This window comes from Mesoplodon bidens (assembly GCF_964165515.1).
Source record: "Mesoplodon bidens genome assembly, chromosome: X".
NCBI classification, from domain to species: domain Eukaryota; kingdom Metazoa; phylum Chordata; class Mammalia; order Artiodactyla; family Ziphiidae; genus Mesoplodon; species Mesoplodon bidens.
Genome location: NC_138163.1, coordinates 41,102,014 through 41,125,563, shown reverse-complemented (window position 1 = coordinate 41,125,563; position 23,550 = coordinate 41,102,014). Strand labels below are relative to the sequence as shown.

Below are 23,550 nucleotides of genomic sequence, written 5' to 3'. Positions count from 1 at the left end.
GAAATCATTGTTTTTTTAAAGAAAACATTGTCTACTAAAAATATCATGATGTAAAGAAAATCTAGACTCAACTTACTTTGAATATCCTCTCGAAGTCTATTTTTCCATACTAGAGAACATAGACACAAGCTATCAAATACCTACAAAAAATGAATGCTGTGATGTTAAGAGAAGAGGTACAAAGGGAGAAAAGAAATCTCAGACTTTAATGTTTTCATTCAACTTTATCCACAGTTTGCATCAGTAATATACATTTAGTGTTCCATTTATTTTTAAATGCATCAGAAAATCAATCATGATAGATCTGTGACCAATACAAACATTTCTGAATTCTTCAAAAAATTCATTTAGAAAAGTCAATAAACTAGCATTCTGTAAAGATAATTATGAAACAAATGGTAATGTATTTTTACTCCTTATTTCAGTTCTAACATATCTGACATCACCTCTTTCTTGTGCGATACAGGAATAAAATTTAGCAGAAGCAGCTATCTACTGCATGTTTTAGGTCCTAATAAAATATTTTAGTTTGATTATTTAACCTCCTTCAAATCACAAATCCAATTCAAATAATGATAATTATTCTTAATTCAATAACTGATGAAGTAAATATATAATAACCATAAAGACCATTTAGAATAATTTTACACTTACTCAAAAATACTAAAAGAAATACATCAGAGCCTTGGTATAATATGTGCTTGGGGACTATGCTGTGAAACTGCCATAGAGGTGATGTTGCCTTTTGCCACTACAGTAAATAAACTGCCATGGTATGGACCTCAGATAGACCCATCTTAAATGCAATTTTGCTTTGCAGTAAAGAACGCTACAAAGGTTCTGGTGTATTTTCTCTTTAAAGTAATAATTAATTGACAAGTAAGTGAAATGCAATAAGGAAATGGCCTATAATTTCACTAATATTTCAATGATATGAAACATGAAGATACTTGTAAAATAATTAACATCTAGATTGATTAACAAGAGGAATCCTACAGCATAACTAGGAAAGCAGTATGAATGATTGCTGTAGCTTTTAATGATCACTTTATTTGTAACATTGTCAAAATTTTACATTAAAAACTAACAACTAAGGTATTTGTCATTTCTTACCTTTATTACCCAAGTTTTCACTAGAGAGATTGATTATGTCAATGCCGTTTTTTTAAGATCCAACTGAAAAATAATAACTAATTAGCTCAAATATCTAAAGTAATAAATTACTAATAATTTAACTTTTAAACCTTTTAGTCATAAGAAGCTTTAATTCTTTAAAAGCTTCAATTTGACCCTTGGGGAATGTAAAGAACACATCTGTATCCTAAAGCCAAAACTTAATTATATGGCTTCATGCCAACTGATCAAAAAAAGTAGAGTTGTTCCGAAACCAACCCTTACTATACCATTTGGCACAATAGTTTTTACCTTTTATATATACCTTTGAAATACCCAGGCCAACATTTTTAGTAAGTTGCATCCATATTAAGAGGTAACAAGTGCAAATAATCACATATTTAAGATATGATACTTGCTTGACTACTACAAAAGTAATTATAATTATACTAAGGTTTTTCTACAGCAAACTGAGTTATTCATCACAGTAATGGTTTTGAAAAATTCCTGCACTACTACCAACGTAAATTTATCCATCTCTAAATTAAACAAGGACTTTATGTAACAGTATACTTATGAAAAGATTTATAGAATGGTTTGTGTTTATTTCAACATCATGTTGAGGATCAATTAAGATTTACAGGATCCACAAATGGACATATTTTCTAATAAAAACCTATTCCTCAATTGCTGCTCTCTGAATCTGAATGTAACCAAAGGCAGCACACTGATGTAATAACGTTCCTGAAAGTCAAGATATAAATCCAAACTTTGGCAGTTTTATCAAAATGTCCTTGACAATTAATTACTCTGCTAATTTGCAAAAACCTTACTGCTTTGTGTAACACTTTCAATACAGAAATAAAATACTCTTCAAATAATACATTTTAAAAGATGATTAAGTTTTCAAAATTAAATAGCATAAATTAAGCATATTAACATTGTTTTTCTGACACATGAAATAACCAATTTACGAAAACTGCAATGGACTAAATAAAAAAACACAAATGTCACAACGTGAGGCACATTTATCCTCACATATTACTGAACTTACAAAATCTACTAAAATATTTTAAAATTCCATTGATTCCATTAATACATAAAAAGAAACTGCAAAAATGCTTAAGACTATATAAGAGTCATCAATTACACAGGCACTTCACATGTAAACAATCTACAGTACAACTGAAAATATTTTGGCACCAACCTGTAATACTAAAAGAATTTAATATAAAGCCAGAGTTCTATAATTTCTACTCACTTTTTTTCTAGAAAACTAAGACCAAAGATTGAAGAAATTATGTATAAACTAGAATTACAAGCATATTAAATAACTCAAATATAGAATTGTTTTAAATTGGTAAAAAATGATTACCTTATCCACATGTTCACCAGTATGCTATGATAAAAAAATTAAACCTAATGTGATTATTGAATTGAAACCACATTTTAAATTTAGTATTAATCTGATTATTGAAAAATAATCAAGGTTATCAGCTGACTTAGTAAAAAGAGAATTTGAATTTATCAAAAACTCTTATTAAGTTGATCCAGTTTTCCCCCAAAAGAAGTTTGGGCAATGCAAAATTGAATTTTAATGTTTTAACATAATATTTCTTAAACCTAAGGCTTGATGTAATAAAATTATTTTTGATTAGACATCCTTATTCATCAATTTGAGATATTTGAAATCACTTCAAATGAAACTAGACACTTATGATTTTTAAATGTTATATCAAGCCGTAGAAAGCTGAGATGACTTGGTTGTAGGTAATTCAAGAAGAGCCTGAACTGTGACACCAACTTTCACAAGACCTCTTTCCTCCAAAATATGATGAGGCAAACAGAGTCTTTCCTGAAAAAACAAAACAAATGATATCTGAACATTTGCTTTTTAACAGTGTAGCAAAACCTGAAAAAGTCAGAACTGGGTTTTTAAAACATGCTTTTTATGAAACTTCAAGTAAAAAGTACACAATCCTAATTAAATTAAAATCTAATTTTAAAATGTCTGTTTCAATATATTTTTATGGTATGGAATTCTATTTTACAGGTTGTATTTTGACCTGAAGTTGATCTGATGCACACAATACACAAATATTTTAAAGGGAGATGGTGGTGCTAAATGTTCCCTAAGCTTTCGTGTTACAGCAGAAAGAGCACTACATTTCCAGCCAAGGGATCTAAGGGCCATATGAAGTACTAAAGGTACTAAAATTCCCTGAGACACTGTTTTTTCATCATGAAAATGGAACTGTGTGAGAAACAAACAGAGCAGTCTATATATGGAACCACTTTGTAAACTGTTGAGTCCTATACAAAACTAGCCACTCTGGTTCTTTCTATCAGTTCTGAGGTTCCATGGTCTGTGATGTATACATCATGTCAGTACTTTTTTTTGTCTTAAGGTTACTTCCCTCCAGCTTCTAGTGATGTGTTGCTTCTTAGTTCCAATAGTCTAGAATTTAATAAATAACAACTGCCTTCTCTTCTAAGTCATCACGTGTGTCATTTGATCTTCACAACTCTATGAGAAAGAGGGTTCAGAGACAACTTTGCATTAGGTTTCATTAGCCTTCACTGATCCTCTTCTAACAATCTTAATGTTTCCAAGGGTTCTGTCTTCACCCTCTTCTCTTTTCAAACTATATCCTCTCCTTGGTATTCTCAAAGCCTCATCAAAACTACAAGGGTTTTAACTAAAGGTCTGCATGCATGTGCACAACATCAAATAAATTTGGTAGCATTTTTGAAGAAACAATGAAGTCTACTGCTTCAGTTGGGACACTCGCTCATCTCAGGAAAATAAGAATGGATACACTGGGTGGCAAACAGACCATCTACAGGTCCCATCTGGTCCATAATTTGTTTTAGTTAGCTACCACAGTGTTTTACAAATCTAGAAACATTACTTTTTTTTTTTTTTTTTTTTTTTTTTTTGCGGTATGTGGGCCTCTCACTGCTGTGGCCTCTCCCGTTGCAGAGCACAGGCTCCAGACATGCAGGCTCAGTGGCCATGGCTCACGGGCCTAGCCGCTCCACGGCATTTGGGATCTTCCTGGACAGGGGCACAAACCCGTGTCCCCTGCATCGGCAGGCGGACTCTCAACCACTGCACCACCAGGGAAGCCCACTTTTTTTTTTTTAATTCAGTGTTTCTAGAAACATTGGAAGCCTTGGCAAGACAGGGCCCTTATTCCCAAATAGTAAGAACTATATCTTCCATCCTGATGACTTTCAAATCTTTATTTCCTGCCAAGATCTCTCTATTGAGCTCCAGATACAAATGTCAACTTGATACAGCCAAATGGATATCCAACAGACATATCAAAATCAATATGTCCACAACAGAACTACTTCTTACTAAATTAACTTCTCCTCTGTATTCTATACCTCAGTGAGTAATACACTATTCAATCTCTCACAATATAAACCTGGGAATCATAGTAGTCTCTTTCTTCCTTACTCCCATAAGTCAATCACCAAATACTACTGATAATATCCCATTTATCTAGAGTTCTCAAAAACTATCTTCTCACTCCATTTTCACTGCAACATTTGTTGCCCTCCTAATATTTTGCTTATTTATTCAAAAAACCACTAAAATATATATTAGAAAAGAAAAACAGGTTTCAAATCAATGACCTCAGCTCTCATCTTAGAAACTAGAAAAAGAAAAGCAAATTAAACCAATGGTAAGCATAAAGAAGGAAATAATGAAGATGAGAGAGGAAAACAATAAAATTAAAAAACAGAAAATAATAGCAAAAAAATCAATGAAACCAAGCATTAGTTCATTGAGAAAATTTTTTAAAATTCATAAATCCCTAGCTAGATTAATCACAAAAAAGAGAGAAAATACAAGAATTACCAATATCAGGAATAAAAGAAGTGACACCACAAGAGAGTCTACAAATACTAAAATGATAATAAGGGGGACATTATAAACAACATTATAACAATAAGTTTCACAAACTACATGAAATGGACAAATTCTTTGAAAAACACAGTATACCAAAGCTCACACATGAAGAAATAGAAAACTAGAATAGCCCTATATCTATGAAAGAAATTGAATTGTAGTTAAAAACTTTCCCACAAAGAAAAACCCTTGCCTAGATGGCTTCAAGGTTCAATAATGAATTTGACTAAATATTTAGTAAAGAAATAACAGCAATTCTACCCAAAATCTTCAAGAAAAGTGAAGAGCAGGGAATACTTCCTAACATGTTCCATAAGGTCAGCATTACTGGACACCAAAACCAGGCAAAAAAGAAAGAAAACAGAAGACTAATAACCCCACTAACATAGATGCAAAAGGGCTAAACAAAGTTTTAGCAAATTGAATCCAACAATATAAAAATAACAACAACAAAATCCATCATGACCAAGTGGGGTTTATCCCAGAAGTCCAGGTTTGAGTTAATATCTGAAAATCAACCAATGTAATTCACAATGCTGTGAAAGAAAAAATATGTTAACTCAGTAGATGTAGAAAAAGCAGTTGACAAATTCAACATCTATCCGTGGTAAGAACTCTCAGCAAACTAGAATCATATATCTCATAAGGAACCTGTATCTGGAATATATAAATAACTTAATAATAAAAAGATGACTAATTCAATTAACAAATGAGCACAGGATTTGAAAAGACATTTCTCCAAAGAATATATACAAATAGTCAATAGGCACACAAAAAGATGCCCAACATCATTAATCATTAAGGAAATGCTAATCAAAACCACAATGGGACTTCCCTGGTGGTCCAGCGGTTAAGACTCCGTGCTCCCAATGCAGGGGGCCCGGGTTCGATCCCTGGTCAGGGAACTAGATCCTGCATGCTGCAACTAAGACCGGGAGCAGCCAAATAAATAAATAAATATATTTAAAAAAAAAAAACCTACAATGAGACCACTTGAGACCCACTAGGATGACTAGAATCAAAAAGGTAGACAATAATAATTGTTGGTGAGGATGCAGAGAAATTAGAACCCTCATACATTGCTGGTGGTAATGTAAATCAGAAAATAACTTAGCAGTTCCTCAAAAAGATAAACACAGAGCTACCATATAATCCAGCATAGAGCAACCATATGAACTACCATACAACCTAGTTAACTAAGAGAATTAAAACGTTTTCAAACAAAAACATGTTTATGAATGTGCATAGCAGCATTATTCATAATAAACAATGAGTGGAAACAGCCCTAATATCCATCAACTGATGAATGGTAAACAAACTGTGGTATATACATAGAGCCCTAAAAAATGAAGTAGAGCCATATTTCAGAGATAGTGACTCCAGTTCTAGATCACCAAAATAAAGCAAATATTACAATAAAGCAAGTCACATGAACTTTTGTTTCCTAGTGAATATAAAAGTTATGTTTACATTATACTGTAGTCTATTAGTGTGCAATAATATTATGTCTTAAAAACAACCTTAATTAAAATACTTTCTTGCTAAAAAATGCTAATCATCATCTGACAATGCAGGGTTGCCACAAACCTTCAATTCGTAAAAAAATGCAGTATCTGTGAAGCACAATAAAGTGAAGTGCAATAAAACTGGGTATGTCTGTACTGCTTTATGCTACAACATGGATGAACCTTGAGAGTATTATGCTAAATGAAAGAAGCCAGACACAAAAGACCCCATAACATATGATGTGATTAATATGTGATGTCCAGAATAGGAAAATTCATAGAGATAGAACAGGAGAGGGACTGTTAACAGATAAGAGGTTTCTTTCTGGGATGATAAAAATATTCTACACTTAGGGAATGTGAATTGGTATAGCCACTATGGAGAACACTATGGAGGTTCCTTAAAAAACTACCAATAGAACTACCATACGACCCAGCAATCCCACTACTGGGCATATACCCTGAGAAAACCATAATTCAGAAAGAGTCATGTACCAAAATGTGCACTGCAGCTCTATTTACAATAGCCAGGACATGGAAACAACCTAAGTGTCCATCATCGGATGAATGGATAAAGAAGATGTGGGACATATATACAATGGAATATTACTCAGCCATAAAAAGAAACGAAATTGAGTTATTTGTAGTGAGGTGGAGGGACCTAGAATCTGTCATACAGATAGAAGTAAGTCAGAAAGAGAAAGACAAATACCATATGCTAACACATATATATGGAACCTAAGGAAAAAAAAATGTCATGAAGAACCTAGGGGTAAAACGGGAATAAAGACACAGACCTACTAGAGAATGGACTTGAGGATATGGGGAGGGGGAAGGGTAAGCTGTGACAAAGTGAGAGAGTGTCATGGACATATATATGCTACCAAACGTAAAATAGATAGCTACTGGGAGGCAGCTGCATAGCACAGGGAGATCAGCTCAGTGCTTTGTGACCACGTACGGGGGTGGGATAGGGAGGGTGGGAGGGAGGGAGACGCAAGAGGGAAGAGATATGGGAACATATGCATATGTATAACTGATTCGCTTTGTTATAAAGCAGAAACTAACATACCATTGTAAAGCAATTATACTCCAATAAAGATGTTTAAAAAAAAAAAGAGCTTGTGAAAAAACTAGAACTCAGGCCCACCAGACCTACTGAATCACAATCTGCACTTTTACAATCTCCCCAGTGTACCTGTGTACCCATGAATAGTTGAAAGGTACACTTCTACCTCGACATGTCTTTTCTGTCTGAGAAATACACACATTTGATCCAGTTTGATATAAATAAAACACTCAGAAATGCAAAAAAAATATATTCTACACTTAGACTGCTGCCCAACTCTGTGACTATACTAAAAACCATTGAATTATATACTTTAAATGGGTGAATTTTATGGTATGTTAATTATATCTCAATAATAATGTTTAAAAAAAAAAACAATGTGTGTACCTAATCCCAGGCCTAAAAAAAGATAACTTCAATCCATACTTTTCAACATATATAAAAATTAACTGGACCTGCACGGAAGGGTAGAGGTGGCATATCCAGACAGGGGCCTCAGGAGTGTGGAGTTCTGGAGTTTCGTGCCGTGTGGATGACAGGCTCTTAGCGCCCCAGCCAGGCATCAGGGCTGTGCCTCTGAGGTGGGAGAGCCAAATTTAGGACACTGGTCCACAAGAGACCTCCCAATTCCACGTAATATCAAACAGCAAAAATCTCCCAGAGATCTCCATCTCAACACCAAGACCCAGCGCCACTCAATGACCAGCAAGCTACAGTGCTAGACACCCTATGCCAAACAACTAGCAAGACAGGAAGACAACCCCATCCATTAGCAGAGAGGTTGCCTAAAATCATAATAAGGACACAGACACCCCAAAACACACCACCAGACGTGGACGTGCCCACCAGAAAGACAAGATCCAGCTTCATCCGCCAGAACACAGGCACTAGTCCCCTCCACCAGGAAGCCTACACAACCCACTGAACCAACCTTAGCCACTGGGGGCAGACACCAAAAACAACGGGAACTACAAACCTGCAGCCTGAAAAAAGGAGACCCCAAACACAGTAAGTTAAGCAAAATGAGAAGACAGAGAAACACACAGCAGATGAAGGAGCAAGGCAAAAACCCACTAGACCTAACAAATGAAGAGGAAATAGGCAGTCTACCTGAAAAAGAATTCAGAATGATGACAGTAAAGACAATCCAAAATCTTGGAAACAGAATGGAGAAAATACAAGAAACGGTTAACAAGGACCTAGAAGAACTAAAGAGCAAACAAACAGTGATGACCAACACAATAAACGAAATTAAAAATTCTCTAGAAGGGATCAACACCAGAATAACTGAGGCAGAAGAATGGATAAGTGACCTGGAAGATAAAACAGTAGAAATAACTACTACAGAGCAGAATAAAGAAAAAAGAATGAAAAGAATTGAGGACAGTCTCAGAGACCTCTGGGACAACATTAAAGGCACCAACATTCGAATTACAGGGGTCCCAGAAGAAGGAGAGAAAAAGAAAGGGACTGAGAAAATCTTTGAAGAGATTATAGTTGAAAACTTCCCTAATATGGGAAAGGAAAGAGTTAATCAAGTCGAGGAAGCACAGAGAGTCCCATACAGGATAAATCCAAGGAGAAACACAACAAGACACATATTAATCAAACTATCAAAAATTAAAATACAAAGAAAAAATATTAAAAGCAGCAAGGGAAAAACAACAAATAACACACAAGGGAATCCCCATAAGGTTAACAGCTGATCTTTCAGCAGAAACTCTGCAAACCAGAAGGGAGTGGCAGGACATATTTAAAGTGATGAAGGAGAAACACCTACAACCAAGATTACTCTACACAGCAAGGATCTCATTCAGATTTGATGGAGAAATTAAAACCTTTACAGACAAGCAAAAGCTAAGAGAACTCAGCACCACCAAACCACCTTTACAACAAATGCTAGAGGAACTTCTCTAGGCAGGAAACACAAGAGAAGGAAAAGACCTACAATAACAAACCCAAAATAATTAAGAAAATGGGAATAGAAACATACATATCAATAATTACCTTAAATGTAAATGGATTAAATGCTCCTATCAAAAGACACAGACTGGCTGAATGGATACAAAAACAAGACCGTATATATGCTGTCTACAAGAGACCCACTTCAGACCTAGGGACACATACAGACTGCAAGTGAGGGGATGGAAAAAGATATTCCATGCAAATGGAAATCAAAGAAAGCTGGAGTAGTAATTCTCATATCAGACAAAATAGACTTTAAAACAAAGACTACTAGAAGAGACAAAGAAGGACACTACATAATGATCAAGGGATCAATCCAAGAAGAAGATATAACAATTGTAAATATTTATGCACCCAACATAGGAGCACCTCAATACATAAGGCAAATACTAACAGCCATAAAAGGGGAAATCGACAGTAACACAATCATAGTAGGGGACTTTAACACCCCACTTTCACCAATGGACAGATCATCCAAAATGAAAATAGATAAGGAAACAGAAGCTTCATTTGGTACATTAAACAAGATGGACTTAATTGATATTTATAGGACATTCCATCCAAAAACAACAAAATACACATTCTTCTCAAGTGCTCATGGAACATTCTCCAGGACAGAGCATATCTTGGGTCACAAATCAAGCCTTGGTAAATTTACGAAAATTGAAATTGTATCAAGTATCTTTTCCAACCACAATGCTATGAGACTAGACATCAATTACAGGAAAAGATCTGTAAAATATACAAACACATGGAGGCTAAACAATACACTACTTAATAACGAAGTGATCACTGAAGAAATCAAAGAGGAAATAAAAAAATACCTAGAAACAAATGACAATGGAGACACGATGACCCAAAACCTATGGGACGCAGCAAAAGCAGTTCTAAGGGGGAAGTTTATAGCAATACAATCCCACCTTAAGAAACAGGAAACATCTCGAGTAAACAACCTGACCCTGCACCTAAAGCAATTAGAGAAAGAAGAACAAAAAACCCCCAAAGTCAGCAGAAGGAAAGAAATCATAAAGATCAGATCAGAAATAAATGAAAAAGAAATGAAGGAAACGATAGCAAAGATCAATAAAACTAAAAGCTGGTTCTTTGAGAAGATAAACAAAATTGATAAACCATTAGCCAGACTCATCAAGAAAAAAAGGGAGAAGACTCAAATCACTAGAATTAAAAATGAAAAAGGAGAAGTAACAACTGGCACTGCAGAAATACAAAAGATCATGAGAGATTACTACAAGCAACTCTATGCCAATAAAATAGACAACCTGGAAGAAATGGACAAATTCTTAGAAATGCACAACCTGCCAAGACTGAACCAGGAAGAAATAGAAAATATGAATGGACCAATCACAAGCACTGAAATTGAAACTGTGATTAAAAATCTTCCAACAGGGCTTCCCTGGTGGCACAGTGGTTGAGGGTCCGCCTGCCAATGCAGGGGACGCGGGTTTGTGCCCCGGTCCGGGAAGATCCCACATGCCGCGGAGCAGCTGGGCCCGTGAGCCATGGCCGCTGAGACTGTGCGTCCGGAGCCTGTGCTCCACAACGGGGGAGGCCACAACAGTGAGAGGCCTGCGTATCACAAAAAAAACAAACAAACAAAAAAATCTTCCAACAAACAAAAGCCCAGGACCAGATGGCTTCACAGGCGAATTCTATCAAACATTTAGAGAAGAGCTAACACCCATCCTTCTCAAACTCTTCCAAAATATAGCAGAGGGAGGAACACTCCCAAACTCATTCTACGAGGCCACCATCACCTTGATACCAAAACCAGGCAAGGATGTCACAAAGAAAGAAAACTACAGGCCAGTATCACTGATGTACATAGATGCAAAAATGCTCAACAAAATACTAGCAAACAGAATCCAACAGCACATTAAAAGGATCATACACCATGATCAAGTGGGGTTTATTCCAGGAATGCAAGGATTCTTCAATATACGCAAATCAATCAATGTGATACACCATATTAACAAATTGAAGGAGAAAAACCATATGATCATCTCAATAGATGCAGAGAAAGCTTTCGACAAAATTCTACCCCCATTTATGATAAAAACCCTCCAGAAAGTAGGCATAGAGGGAACTTTCCTCAACATAATAAAGGCCATATATGACAAACCCACAGCCAACATCGTCCTCAATGGTGAAAAACTGAAACCATTTCCACTAAGATCAGGAACAAGACAAGGCTGCCCACTCTCACCACTCTTATTCAACTTAGTTTTGGAAGTTTTAGCCACAGCAATCAGAGAAGAAAAGGAAATAAAAGGAATCCAAATTGGAAAAGAAGAAGTAAAGCTGTCACTGTGTGCAGATGACATGATACTATACATAGAGAATCCTAAAGATACTACCAGAAAACTACTAGAGCTAATCAATGAATTTGGTAAAGTAGCAGGACACAAAATTAATGCACAGAAATCTCTGGCATTCCTGTACACTAATGATGAAAAATCTGAAAGTGAAATTAAGAAAACACTCCCATTTACCATTGCAACAAAAAGAATAAAATATCTAGGAATAAACCTACCTAAGGAGACAAAAGACCTGTATGCAGAAAATTATAAGACACTGATGAAAGAAATTAAAGATGATACAAATAGATGGAGAGATATACCATGTTCCGGGATTGGAAGAATCAATATTGTGAAAATGACTCTACTACCCAAATCAATCTACAGATTCAATGCAATCCCTATCAAACTACCACTCGCATTATTCACAGAACTAGAACAAAAAATTTCAAAATTTGTTTGGAAAAACAAAAGACCCCGAATAGCCAAAGCAAACTTGAGAACGAAAAACGGAGCTGGAGGTATCAGGCTCCCTGACTTCAGACTATACTACAAAGCTACAGTAATCAAGACAGTGTGGTACTGGCACAAAAACAGAAAGACAGATCAATGGAACAGGACAGAAAGCCCAGAGATAAACCCACACATATATGGTCAACTTATCTTTGATAAAGGAGGCAGGAATGTACAGTGGAGAAAGGACAGCCTCTTCAATAAGTGGTGCTGGGAAAACTGGACAGGGACATGTAAAAGTATGAGATTAGATCATTCCCTAACACCATACACAAAAATAAGCTCAAAATGGATTAAAGACCTAAATGTAAGGCCAGAAACTATCAAACTCTGAGAGGAAAACATAGGCAGAACACTCTATGACATAAATCACAGCAAGATCCTTTTGGACCCGCATCCTAGAGAAATGGAAATAAAAACAAAGATAAACAAATGGGACCTAATGAAACTTCAAAGCTTTTGCACAGCAAAGGAACCCATAAACAAGACCAAAAGACAACCCTCAGAATGGGAGAAAATATTTGCAAATGAAGCAACTGACAAAGGATTAATCTCCAACATTTATAAGCAGCTCATGCAGCTCAATAGCAAAAAAACAAACAACCCAATCCAAAAATGGGCAGAAGACTTCAATAGGCATTTCTCCAAAGAAGATATACAGACTGCCAACAAACACATGAAAGAATGCTCTACATCATTAATCATTAGAGAAATGCAAATCAAAACTACAGTGAGATATCATCTCACACCAGTCTGAATGGCCATCATCAAAAAATCTAGAAACAATAAATGCTGGAGAGGGTGTGGAGAAAAGGGAACACTCTTGCACTGCTGGTGGGAATGTGAATTGGTACAGCCACTATGGAGAACAGTATGGAGGTTCCTTAAAAAACTACAAATAGAACTACCATATGACCCAGCAATCCCACTACTAGGCATATACCCTGAGAAAACCATAATTCAAAAAGAGACATGTACCAAAATGTTCATTGCAGCTCTATTCACAATAGCCCGGACCTGGAAACAACCTAAGTGTCCATCATCGGATGAATGGATAAAGAAGATGTGGGACATATATACAATGGAATATTACTCAGCCATAAAAAGAAACGAAACTGAGCTATTTGTAATGAGGTGGATAGACCTAGAGTCTGTCATACAGAGTGAAGTAACTCAGAAAGAGAAAGACAAATACCGTATGCTAACACATATATATGGAATTTAAGAAAATAAATGTCATGAAGAACCTAGGGGTAAAACAGGAATAAAGACGCAGACCTACTTGAGAATGGACTTGAGGATATGGGGAGGGGGAAGGGTAAGCTGTGACAAAGTGAGAGAGTGGCATGGACATATATACAGTACCAAACGTAAGGTAGATAGATAGTGGGAAGCAGCCGCATAGCACAGGGAGATCAGCTCGGTGCTTGGTGACCGCCTGGAGGGGTGGGATAGGGAGGGTGGGAGGGAGGGAGACACAAGAGGGAATGGATGTGGGAACAGATGTATATGTATGACTGATTCACTTTGTTATAAAGCAGAAACTAATAAAAAAAAAGATCAGATCAGAAATAAATGAAAAAGAAATGAAGGAAACGATAGCAAAGATCAATAAAGCTAAAAGCTGGTTCTTTGAGAAGACGAACAAAATTGATAAACCATTAAGCAGACTCATCAAGAAAAACAGGGAGAAGACTCAAATCAATAGAAGTAGAAATGAAAAAGGAGAAGTAAAAACTGACACTGCAGAAATACAAAGGACCATGAGAGATTACTACAAGCAACTCTATGCCAATTAAATGGACAACCTGGAAGAAATGGACAAATTCTTAGAAATGCACAACCTGCCAAGACTGAACCAGGAAGAAATAGAAAATATGAATAGACCAATCACAAGCACTGAAATTGAAACTGTGATTAAAAATCTTCCAACAAACAAAAGCCCAGGACCAGATGGCTTCACAGGCGAACTCTATCAAGCATTTAGAGAAGAGCTAACACCTATCCTTCTCAAACTCTTCCAAAATATAGCAGAGGGAGGAACACTCACAAACTCATTCTATGAGGCCACCATCACCCTGATACCAAAACCAGACAAAGATGTCACAAAGGAAGAAAACTACAGGCCAATATCACTGATGAACATAGATGCAAAAATCCTCAACAAAATACTAGCAAACAGAATCCAACAGCACATTAAAAGGATCATACACCATGATCAAGTGGGGTTTATTCCAGGAATGCAAGGATTCTTCAATATACGGAAATCAATCAATGTGATACACCATATTAATAAATTGAATGATAAAAAGCATATGATCATCTCAATAGATGCAGAGAAAGCTTTCGACAAAATTCAACACCCATTTATGATAAAAACCCTGCAGAAAGTAGACATAGGGGGAACTTTCCTCAACATAATAAAGGCCATATATGACAAACCCACAGCCAACATCGCCCTCAGTGGTGAAAAACTGAAACCATTTCTACAGTTACTTTAAAAGCAGCTTAAAATCATTCATTAGATAGCTGTTACAGTTGAAGCTGGGACTCAGTAGAAGGTACCAAGGGAAGGTATTCATTTTCATGTTCAGAAAGCATTACTCATTCCTACTGTGAAGAAGAACCCAGTTTGCATGCAATAAATTAATATTTAAATGATCATGTTTTTAGAAAAATAATTACCTGTGAGACACCCAACTTTTTACAAGCATCAAGAAAATTTTCTACATTTCTTCGACATTTTGCCATGCTAAGTTTAGGCTGTAAAGTAAGAAAAAAAGGTATATTTTCAGGTATATTTATACAAAATTAATAAAAACTGAAAATTAAATTTATTGAAGTACATTATTTAAAGATTGTTTCAAGAAGCTCTATCTTCCTTTAGAGAACTAAGAAATTACAGACAACACTTACCACTGCTGGTGATGGCACATGAATACTAGCTACAGAGCGTGGCCTTATGTGATTGGCTAAATGGCAAAGAACAACCCCATCCATCAGTGCAGCTCCAATGTCATCAGGCAAAATTACTTTTAACCTGGATTCGAGATTCTACAAAAGAAACGGGTATAAACCACAGATATTCTATCTAAACATATGTTATATATTTATACAACTAATCATTACATACTCTAAAATTTTAAAGAGTACTGAAAATAAAATATACCTTGTTAATTTTCCACGTTAAACCCATTTCTATAAAGCAGACCTGAAAGGTCAATATGACTTACATTGCGAAGTTGTCGTATTTGCTCTCGTTCTTCCCGTAGATGTTCCATCTTTCTTCTCATTGTAAAACCTGGATCTGCTGCCCCATATTCCTGACGAGATGAGCGGCTAAAAGCTATAAAACAGAAATTTCCTAGCTTATTACAAAGCTAACAGGAAGGATCAACCATCGGTGGGGAAAGAGACATGATAAAAAGAACCAGAACAAAATGACATAAAACACTATTATTATTAATAAATTCTAAATATTTTTTACAGAATATAACTGAAATCTGCTTATCTGCATAACTGAAAGCAACAGGGAAGACAAGTGTAACAATTTCTACCACCTATACATGTTCTTACTTAAACATATATTATTAGAAACTTATGATCCAGGTTAAGAATTATTACTGAACACAAATCAGCCTTTATTATCTTTAAAGAAAAAGGAAATTATTCTTGAAGGTCAATACAGTTATTCACGAATAAAAACTATAATTCAATACCTTGCCAAGTAACATGGATCCATTTTCTTTTGGGCTTGCCAAATGCGAAAAGATCCCTTTTTAAAACCACAATATAATGGAGTGCTATAATTTCAAACAGTGTTTGGTCTGCTGGCAGAGTGGTCATTCTAATAGCAGTCACAGTAGAGTAGAAATAAGACTGCAGTATATCTAAGGCAAAAAGCTGAGGTTTCAGGAGCTTGAAAGTAAAGAGGAAGAAAGAAATGGGGAATGGGAATTGGAAAGACAAATAAGGTTAAGAGAAAATTACTTTTAGGAGAGGGGAAAGAATCTATGTGTACTTAAAACTATGGAATCAATCCCATTTAAGCTGAGAAACTCTAGTTTCATATATAGCCAATAAATTTTATTTGCAGAATATATATTTACCTGATCTAGGCTTCAAGCCAAAGGGACCATGTGAAAAAGCATCAGTTCTATCATACTCCTAAAAAAAAAAACAAATAAAACCTCTTTTCTTTCAAAATAATCAAGGTAGTTATTCATATCCATTCCAATTTTGAGAAGTATTTTTTTCCAGGATTAGTGTAGTAGAGAAAGGTAAACTGCATTTCAATTCAAATTGATATATTTCACTTTTAAAAGGTCTATAAATATTTGCTAATTGACTTCTCCCTCATAGTATAAGGAAAATGAAAAAGAAAATTATTGAAGCATATAAAATAGATAGTTTTTGAATGAAGAACCAGACTAAAGTCTCCCCCAAAATGGAAAAAAAGCTTCAATGAAAAGATAAGTGAAATTAGTAAAACTTACTCAGTACCTACTATGGACTTGACCCTTAGTGGATAATCTGAGGCAAATATACACATTCATACTAATAGGGGCTGCAGAGTGATAGATAATAAAGTATTATTTCTTCTATCTGAATGCACATTGTTTCAAAGTGCTTTCACACAGTAGTGTGCTTTGGAAAGAACTGTGGTATATTTTAAAAATCTGAACTTAGAGTCAGAAAGTTTAGGCTAAGCCTTGAGCAAAACATTTAATTTCTCTGTAACTGTTCCTTCATCTTTAAAATGGGATGTTGTAAAGATTAAGTAAGATAACTAAAAGAAAGCACTTTGTAAATTATAAGATGGAAAGATAATGTAATTTTAGCACCATCTTATTTAATATGTACAACAACTGAAGTAGCTAGAGTTTGGGCTTCAGTCACTTCTCTACCATTAATTGATTGACTGGAGTCTTTAGGAAAAGTTATCAGTCTCTGCAGCTGTAAAATGATGAGGATACTACTACCCAGCTCATGGGACTGCTCTTAGGTTTAAATGTATAGGCAAGCAAGCACTTTGTTAATAGTAAAGCACTATACTAATTGTTTTTATCATTTTCCTTTCACAGATGAAACTAAAACAATCAGAATTCTGTTGACTCTCTTAATTTTCTGATTAACATATGATAAGCAGTTCAAGTTGAAAGTCAGTTGAGCTACTAAAATACATGCTCACCACCCTATTCCTCGACAAGCCTCAGTTTGTCTTGATTACTTCGGTTAAAGTGTTATGAATTTCCAGACAAAATTTTCACTTATCCAAATGTAAGGAAAAATGTATTATAAAAGCAATATAATTTATTTGAGAAAAACTGGCACTGATACTCTCCCCATGAGCATAGATCATAAAATCATAAAGTACCTAGTTAAATAAGGCAGCACTTACATTTGTTATAACTGAAAGTAAAAAAATGATTTACAAAAGTATGTGACAAAGACTAACTTTAGGATATCCTAATTTAAATTATTTTCTAAAAGCATGCAAACCATTTTCCTGCCATATAAATAATTTAGAAACATGTTTATAAAATTAATGTCCATGTCCATTTAAAAGTTTTATAATGCAACTCACCCAAAACAATAGACAAAGAATCCTGGCTTTTTAAAAAATTAACACCACCTATATAAAATGAAATACTGGCTAATTAAGCAAAGTTATATGGTGAATTTGGATCATCCAAACGTTTAGACAAAGTTCTGAATTCACCAAATGAACGCATAATCATCTATTTACTAATGCCAATACACTTTTAGAATACTAAAGTAATCTGAAGTAGAAGAGGTACTGTTTAGAATTTTTAAAATTTATCTCTTATTGTGAAGCAATAGGTTTAACTAAATTAGAAGAGTTAATCATTCAAACCACCAGAGTATTTGGTTGAGATCTCAGAAACTCTAACTTTCATCTACCCCTTCTCCCCATGCTCCTCCTTAGGTCTAAGACGCTAGGAAAGGTGTACCCTCCTGTCGATAGGAACAACCCACTACAGGGATGTTTCTCGTGGAAAAAGGAAGTTTTTCTTGCATTGCTTTCAGACCTAATTGGTTATGAGAAAAACCAAAGGCCATTTTGCACAATGCTGAAGTACTTTTTTCAAATTTAAAATCTGAAAGCTGTTCTTATCATTGATTTCAAAATATGGATGAATTATAAAACAAAAAATTTATAAAGTGAATTATTTTCTGTGATCTATAGGCATTTTTCAGTGACTAATTTAAGTGATATTGATTATGAATATTTGTTCAAAAATATGGTGTTCTTAGAATTTTTTATAGGCTAGGTTTGTATAAATTAACCTACGATGGAGTTTTAAATATGGGTGAATAAATTACATTTAAAAAAAAGAAAGATGAGGTTAGAGAGAAGAGACAAAGAAACCTATGTAAACACATTTAAAAACAGAACTTGTACCTCAGATGATACTGGAGATTGTGGTGACATATTAGCATTATCACTGTCTTGCTAAAATAAAAAAACAAGAAGATGAAAGATGAAATTAAAACATGAATGATGATTTAGACATATAAAAGGAAAACTGAAAATTTTTTGATTAACTACTAAAGGAAGAATCTGGAAAATGCCATCTACCACCTTGCCAAAGTGTGGTCTGTGGACCAGTAGCATCAGCATCCTCTGGGAGCTTGTTAGAAATGCAGAATCCCAGGCCCCACCCAAGACCTACTGAATCAGAATCTGTATTTCAGTAACATCCCCAGGTGATTCATAAGCCCTTTAAAGTTTTAGAAGTAGTATCTACTTACATCAAATATTTTCTTATAAATGTATTTCCTTTAAATATCACAAATGAAAAACCTTTCTATATTTCTTAGAAAATAGCCATGTGTTAAGATTAATTCCTGATGGGAAATGGCAACAATATGTTACAATCTGAGACAGGTACATGGAAGCATGCAAAAATTCCATCACGCCAAATAATAACATTTGCCTGGAAAATTATGTGTATCTAACACAGGCTTAGAAATAATGACAAAGAATTAATTGAATTGCATAAAATACTACTAAATGGTCCATGTTTTTTCAATGACTACTACTAAACAAATACAAAATTCTTAACATTTAATCTTGAATATGCATAACACAGAGGACATGTATTCATCATCAACAAATGATTACTATCTACTATATATCAGACACTGGTGCTAGACACTGGGAACACTGAAATTTAGTAAAATATCATCCACTCAAGGATCTCTCAGTCTAGGGGGAAAATAGATTCATTTACATGGGTAGTACAACCTTCTCAGTATAAAGATAGAGCTATGCATGATATATTATGAGGCACAGATAGGGGCACTTGGGGAAACAGTTGGGGTGGTGGATAAAATCAAGTTTCCTGAGAAACTAAAAAACTGAGTAGATGTTTAACAATATTCCAAGATGAGAGGACAACAAGGACAAAGGCACAGAAGCAATAACAGCCAGGACATGGAAGCAACCTAAATGTCCATTGACAGATGAATGGATAAAGAAGATGTGGCACATATATACAATGGAATATTACTCAGCCATAAAAAGAAATGAAATTGAGTTATTTGTAGTGAGGTGGATGGACCTAGAGTCTGTCATACATAGTGAAGTAAGTCAGAAAGAGAAAAACAAATGCCATATGCTAACACATATATATGGAATAAAAAAAATGTTTCTGAAGAACCTAGAGGCAGGACAGGAATAAAGACGCAGACATAGAGAACGGACTTGAGGACATAGGGAGGGGGAAGGGGAGGCTGGGATGAAGTGAGAGAGTAGCATTGACATATATATACTACCAAATGTAAAATGGATGGCTAGTGAGAAGCTGCTGTATAGCACAGGGAGACCAGCTGGTGCTTTCTGATGACCTAGAGGGGTGGGATAGGGAGGGTGGGTGGGAGGCTCAAGAGGGAGGGGATATACGGATAGATGTATACATATAGCTGATTCACTTTGTTGTACAGCAGAAATTAACACAACACTGTAAAGCAATTATACTCCAATAAAGATGTTTTAAAAAAAAAGCAATAGGGCTTCCCTGGTGGCGCAGTAGTTGAGAGTCCGCCTGCCGATGCAGGGGATACGGGTTCGTGCCCCGGTCCGGGAAGATCCCACATGCCGCGGAGCGGCTGGGCCTGTGAGCCATGGCCGCTGAGCCTGCACGTCCAGAGCCAGTGCTCTGCAACAGGAGAGGCCACAACAGTGAGAGGCCCGCGTACCGAAAAAAATAAAATAAAATAAAAATAAAGCAATAAATGTAAGGATGAGTGCAGAAAACCTTGTAATTCCACATTTTTGGACAGTATGGTGAAAGGAAGGCAAATCGTGAGTTGAGGCTGATGTGGTAAGCAGGAGCTTAATGAAGAAGGACCTTGAATTTACCTTCTAAGTGATGAGGAGACAGTAAAGGTTTCTAAGCAAGGGAATGGCCTGATCATATTTGTGTTCTTTGAAACAGTCATTTGCAGCACAGAGGTGAATGGACTGGAGAAAGGGAGAAGATCAAGGATGCTGTTGCAGCAATACAGGCAAGAAATGAGGAGGGCCTGTGTCAGAGCAGAAATAGCAGAAATGCAGGTGGGGAATGTATTCAAAATATTTCTGTATCGGGCTTCCCTGGTGGTGCTGTGGTTGAGACTCCACCTGCCGATGCAGGGGACACGGGTTCGTGCCCCGGTCCAGGAAGATCCCACATGCCGCGGAGCGGCTGGGCCCGTGAGCCATGGCCGCTGAGCCTGCGCATCCGGAGCCTGTGCTCTGCAACGGGACAGGCCACAACAGTAACAGGCCCGCGTACCGAAAAAAAAAAAAAAATTTTCTGTACCAAAAAATAAGGTTTTGGTAACTGATTAGATATTGAAGCAGGCAGGATCAAAGTGGTTATAATATATAAAGGGACAGGGAAAATATCCAAGCTGAACTTCTAGCTCAGGTACAACAACTTTTTTTGGTGATTCCACTTCCTAAAATTAAAGGAGTTTTCAGAAGCCCTGCCAAGTATCCAACATCAAATGAATTACCAATCCTTCCAAACAAAAATACACAAAGCTTAAGTATTCATGGTGATGAGAGTGTATCATTTCAAAAATGCCAGACTGCTGTACAGCTTAAAATGATGAGGTAGAAAAATTTATAGTAATGCACAAACTGTAGAAATCTAATTTTAAGTGTTGAAATAGTATACAGAGCTGTGAAAAGAGATTAATAAATTCCAAAGGAAAAATCTCAATTGATCACCAGGTTGATTTAAGAAGATAAAGTATAGGAAAATGTAAAAATTTTAAATTAATTAGTTTCAAGATGAATGTTAATAAAATTCTAAAGCTGAACTACAAAGGACAGATGGAAATTACATGATTAAATTAATAACTGTCTAACGATGCTCAGTTTTTATTACTGGAGAAAACTTGCACATTAAATCAATAACAAGCTGAAAGATGAATTACATTTTACTCTGATTGAGCCAACTACATGTGAAATTAAATATTTTAAACAATTGCTAATATTACCCTCTTTTCTCACCTCATCGTTTTCATTGCCACTTGAACTCTTCCTTGATGATTTATACTGAAAAATATTTAAATCACATTATTTTATTTTTCCTTGAACAAATAAATTCTCTAACTAGTAAATTATATATGAGGTTTATTCACATTTTGGTACTTTTATTAAATTATCTAAATTATATATAAAATGTAAATTATATGTAAAGATAAATAAACTGTTTAGTTACATAACCGGTTTAAACAGTTCTACTACTTACTAATAGCTAACACAAAACAGTACTTTCTATGTGCAAGGCATTGTTCTAAGTACATACATCAAGTAACATTTCCTTCCTAAACCAATCCATTTCCCATTCATTCAGGTTTGCTATCTGAGTGCTGTCTTAAACCCTCCTTTTTCTTAATCCACTATTTACAAAACATCAAGAAGTCAGTTCTTTCTATAATCTCTCTCAGACTTACTTCTTCTGAATTCTCTCAAATATTATTCTATTCTAGGCCCCACTATCTCACGCCTAGCCTGTAATCTCACCATTCAAAAATGTCATCCATTTTTAAGAAACCTACTGATTTTAGGTTAAAAAAATACTACATTAAATGTATATATTGACTATACAATAACAGTAACAGTGATAATAACACTTATACTAGTGCTTACTACGCCAGGCACTGATTGAAGTATGTTACATATATGAACCCATTTAATATTCTTAACAATCCTGAGGTAAATAGTATTGGGTTGGACAAAAGGTTCATTCAGTTTTTTCCGTAAGATGGCTCTAGCAGCACTTAGTTGTCTTTAACTTCATTCAAAACAATTTTGTTAGATGTATGTGACAGCTGTTATATCAGCTTGCATTTTACAAAAGACTTATCAAAATTGGTAAATTTTTGTATAGCCATTTTAATATTAAAGATGGAACAGGGCTTCCCTGGTGGCGCAGTGGTTGAGAGTCCGCCTGCCGATGCAGAGGACACGGGTTCGTGCCCCGGTCCCGGAAGATCCCACATGCCGCAGAGTGGCTGGGCCCGTGAGCCACGGCCGCTGAGCCTGTGCGTCCGGAGCCTGTGCTCCGAAACGGGAGAGGCCACAACAGTGAGAGGCCCACGCACCGCAAAAAAAAAAAAAAAAAAAAAAGATGGAACAAAAGAGCAACATTTTCAGCATATTATGCTTTATTATTTCAAGAAAGGTAAAAACGCAACCAAAATGCAAAAAAAGGTTTGTGCAGTGTATGGACAAGGTGCTGTGACTGATCAAATGTGTCAAAAGTGGTTTGCGAAGTTTTGTGCTGGAGATTTCTCGCTGGACGATGCTCCACGGTCAGGCAGACCAATCGGAGTTGATAGCGATCAAATTGAGACATTAATTAAGAACACTCAACATTATACCACGCAGGAGATAGCTGACATACTCAAAATATCCAAATCAAGTGTTGAAAATCATTTGCACCAACTTGGTTATGTTAATCGCTTTGATGTTTGGGTTCCACGTAAGTTAAGTGAAAAAAACCTCCTTGACCGTATTTCTGCATGCGATTCTCTACTTAAACGTAACAAAAACGTTTCGTTTTTAAAACAAATTGTGACAGGAGATAAAAAGTGGATACTGTACAATAACGTGGAATGGAAGAG

The 23,550-nt window shown here is 35.6% G+C and overlaps 1 protein-coding gene across 2 annotated transcripts in view; it reads right to left on the bottom strand.

The window, feature by feature from the left end:
- Window positions 1-222: 222 nt before the first annotated feature.
- Window positions 223-23,550, bottom strand: part of LRCH2 (leucine rich repeats and calponin homology domain containing 2) — a 105,672-nt gene continuing 82,344 nt past the window's right edge. For both annotated transcript variants that reach the window (XM_081221569.1, XM_081221570.1), the window contains 8 exons: window positions 21,932-21,976; window positions 18,830-18,880; window positions 16,512-16,569; window positions 15,636-15,748; window positions 15,319-15,456; window positions 15,088-15,165; window positions 2,489-2,968; window positions 223-1,176 (listed from right to left, as the gene is read on the bottom strand). In XM_081221569.1, the coding sequence (XP_081077695.1) occupies window positions 2,849-2,968; window positions 15,088-15,165; window positions 15,319-15,456; window positions 15,636-15,748; window positions 16,512-16,569; window positions 18,830-18,880; window positions 21,932-21,976 (603 nt within the window). In that variant the 3' untranslated portion in view covers window positions 223-1,176; window positions 2,489-2,848. The remainder of the gene's footprint in view (window positions 1,177-2,488; window positions 2,969-15,087; window positions 15,166-15,318; window positions 15,457-15,635; window positions 15,749-16,511; window positions 16,570-18,829; window positions 18,881-21,931; window positions 21,977-23,550) is intronic.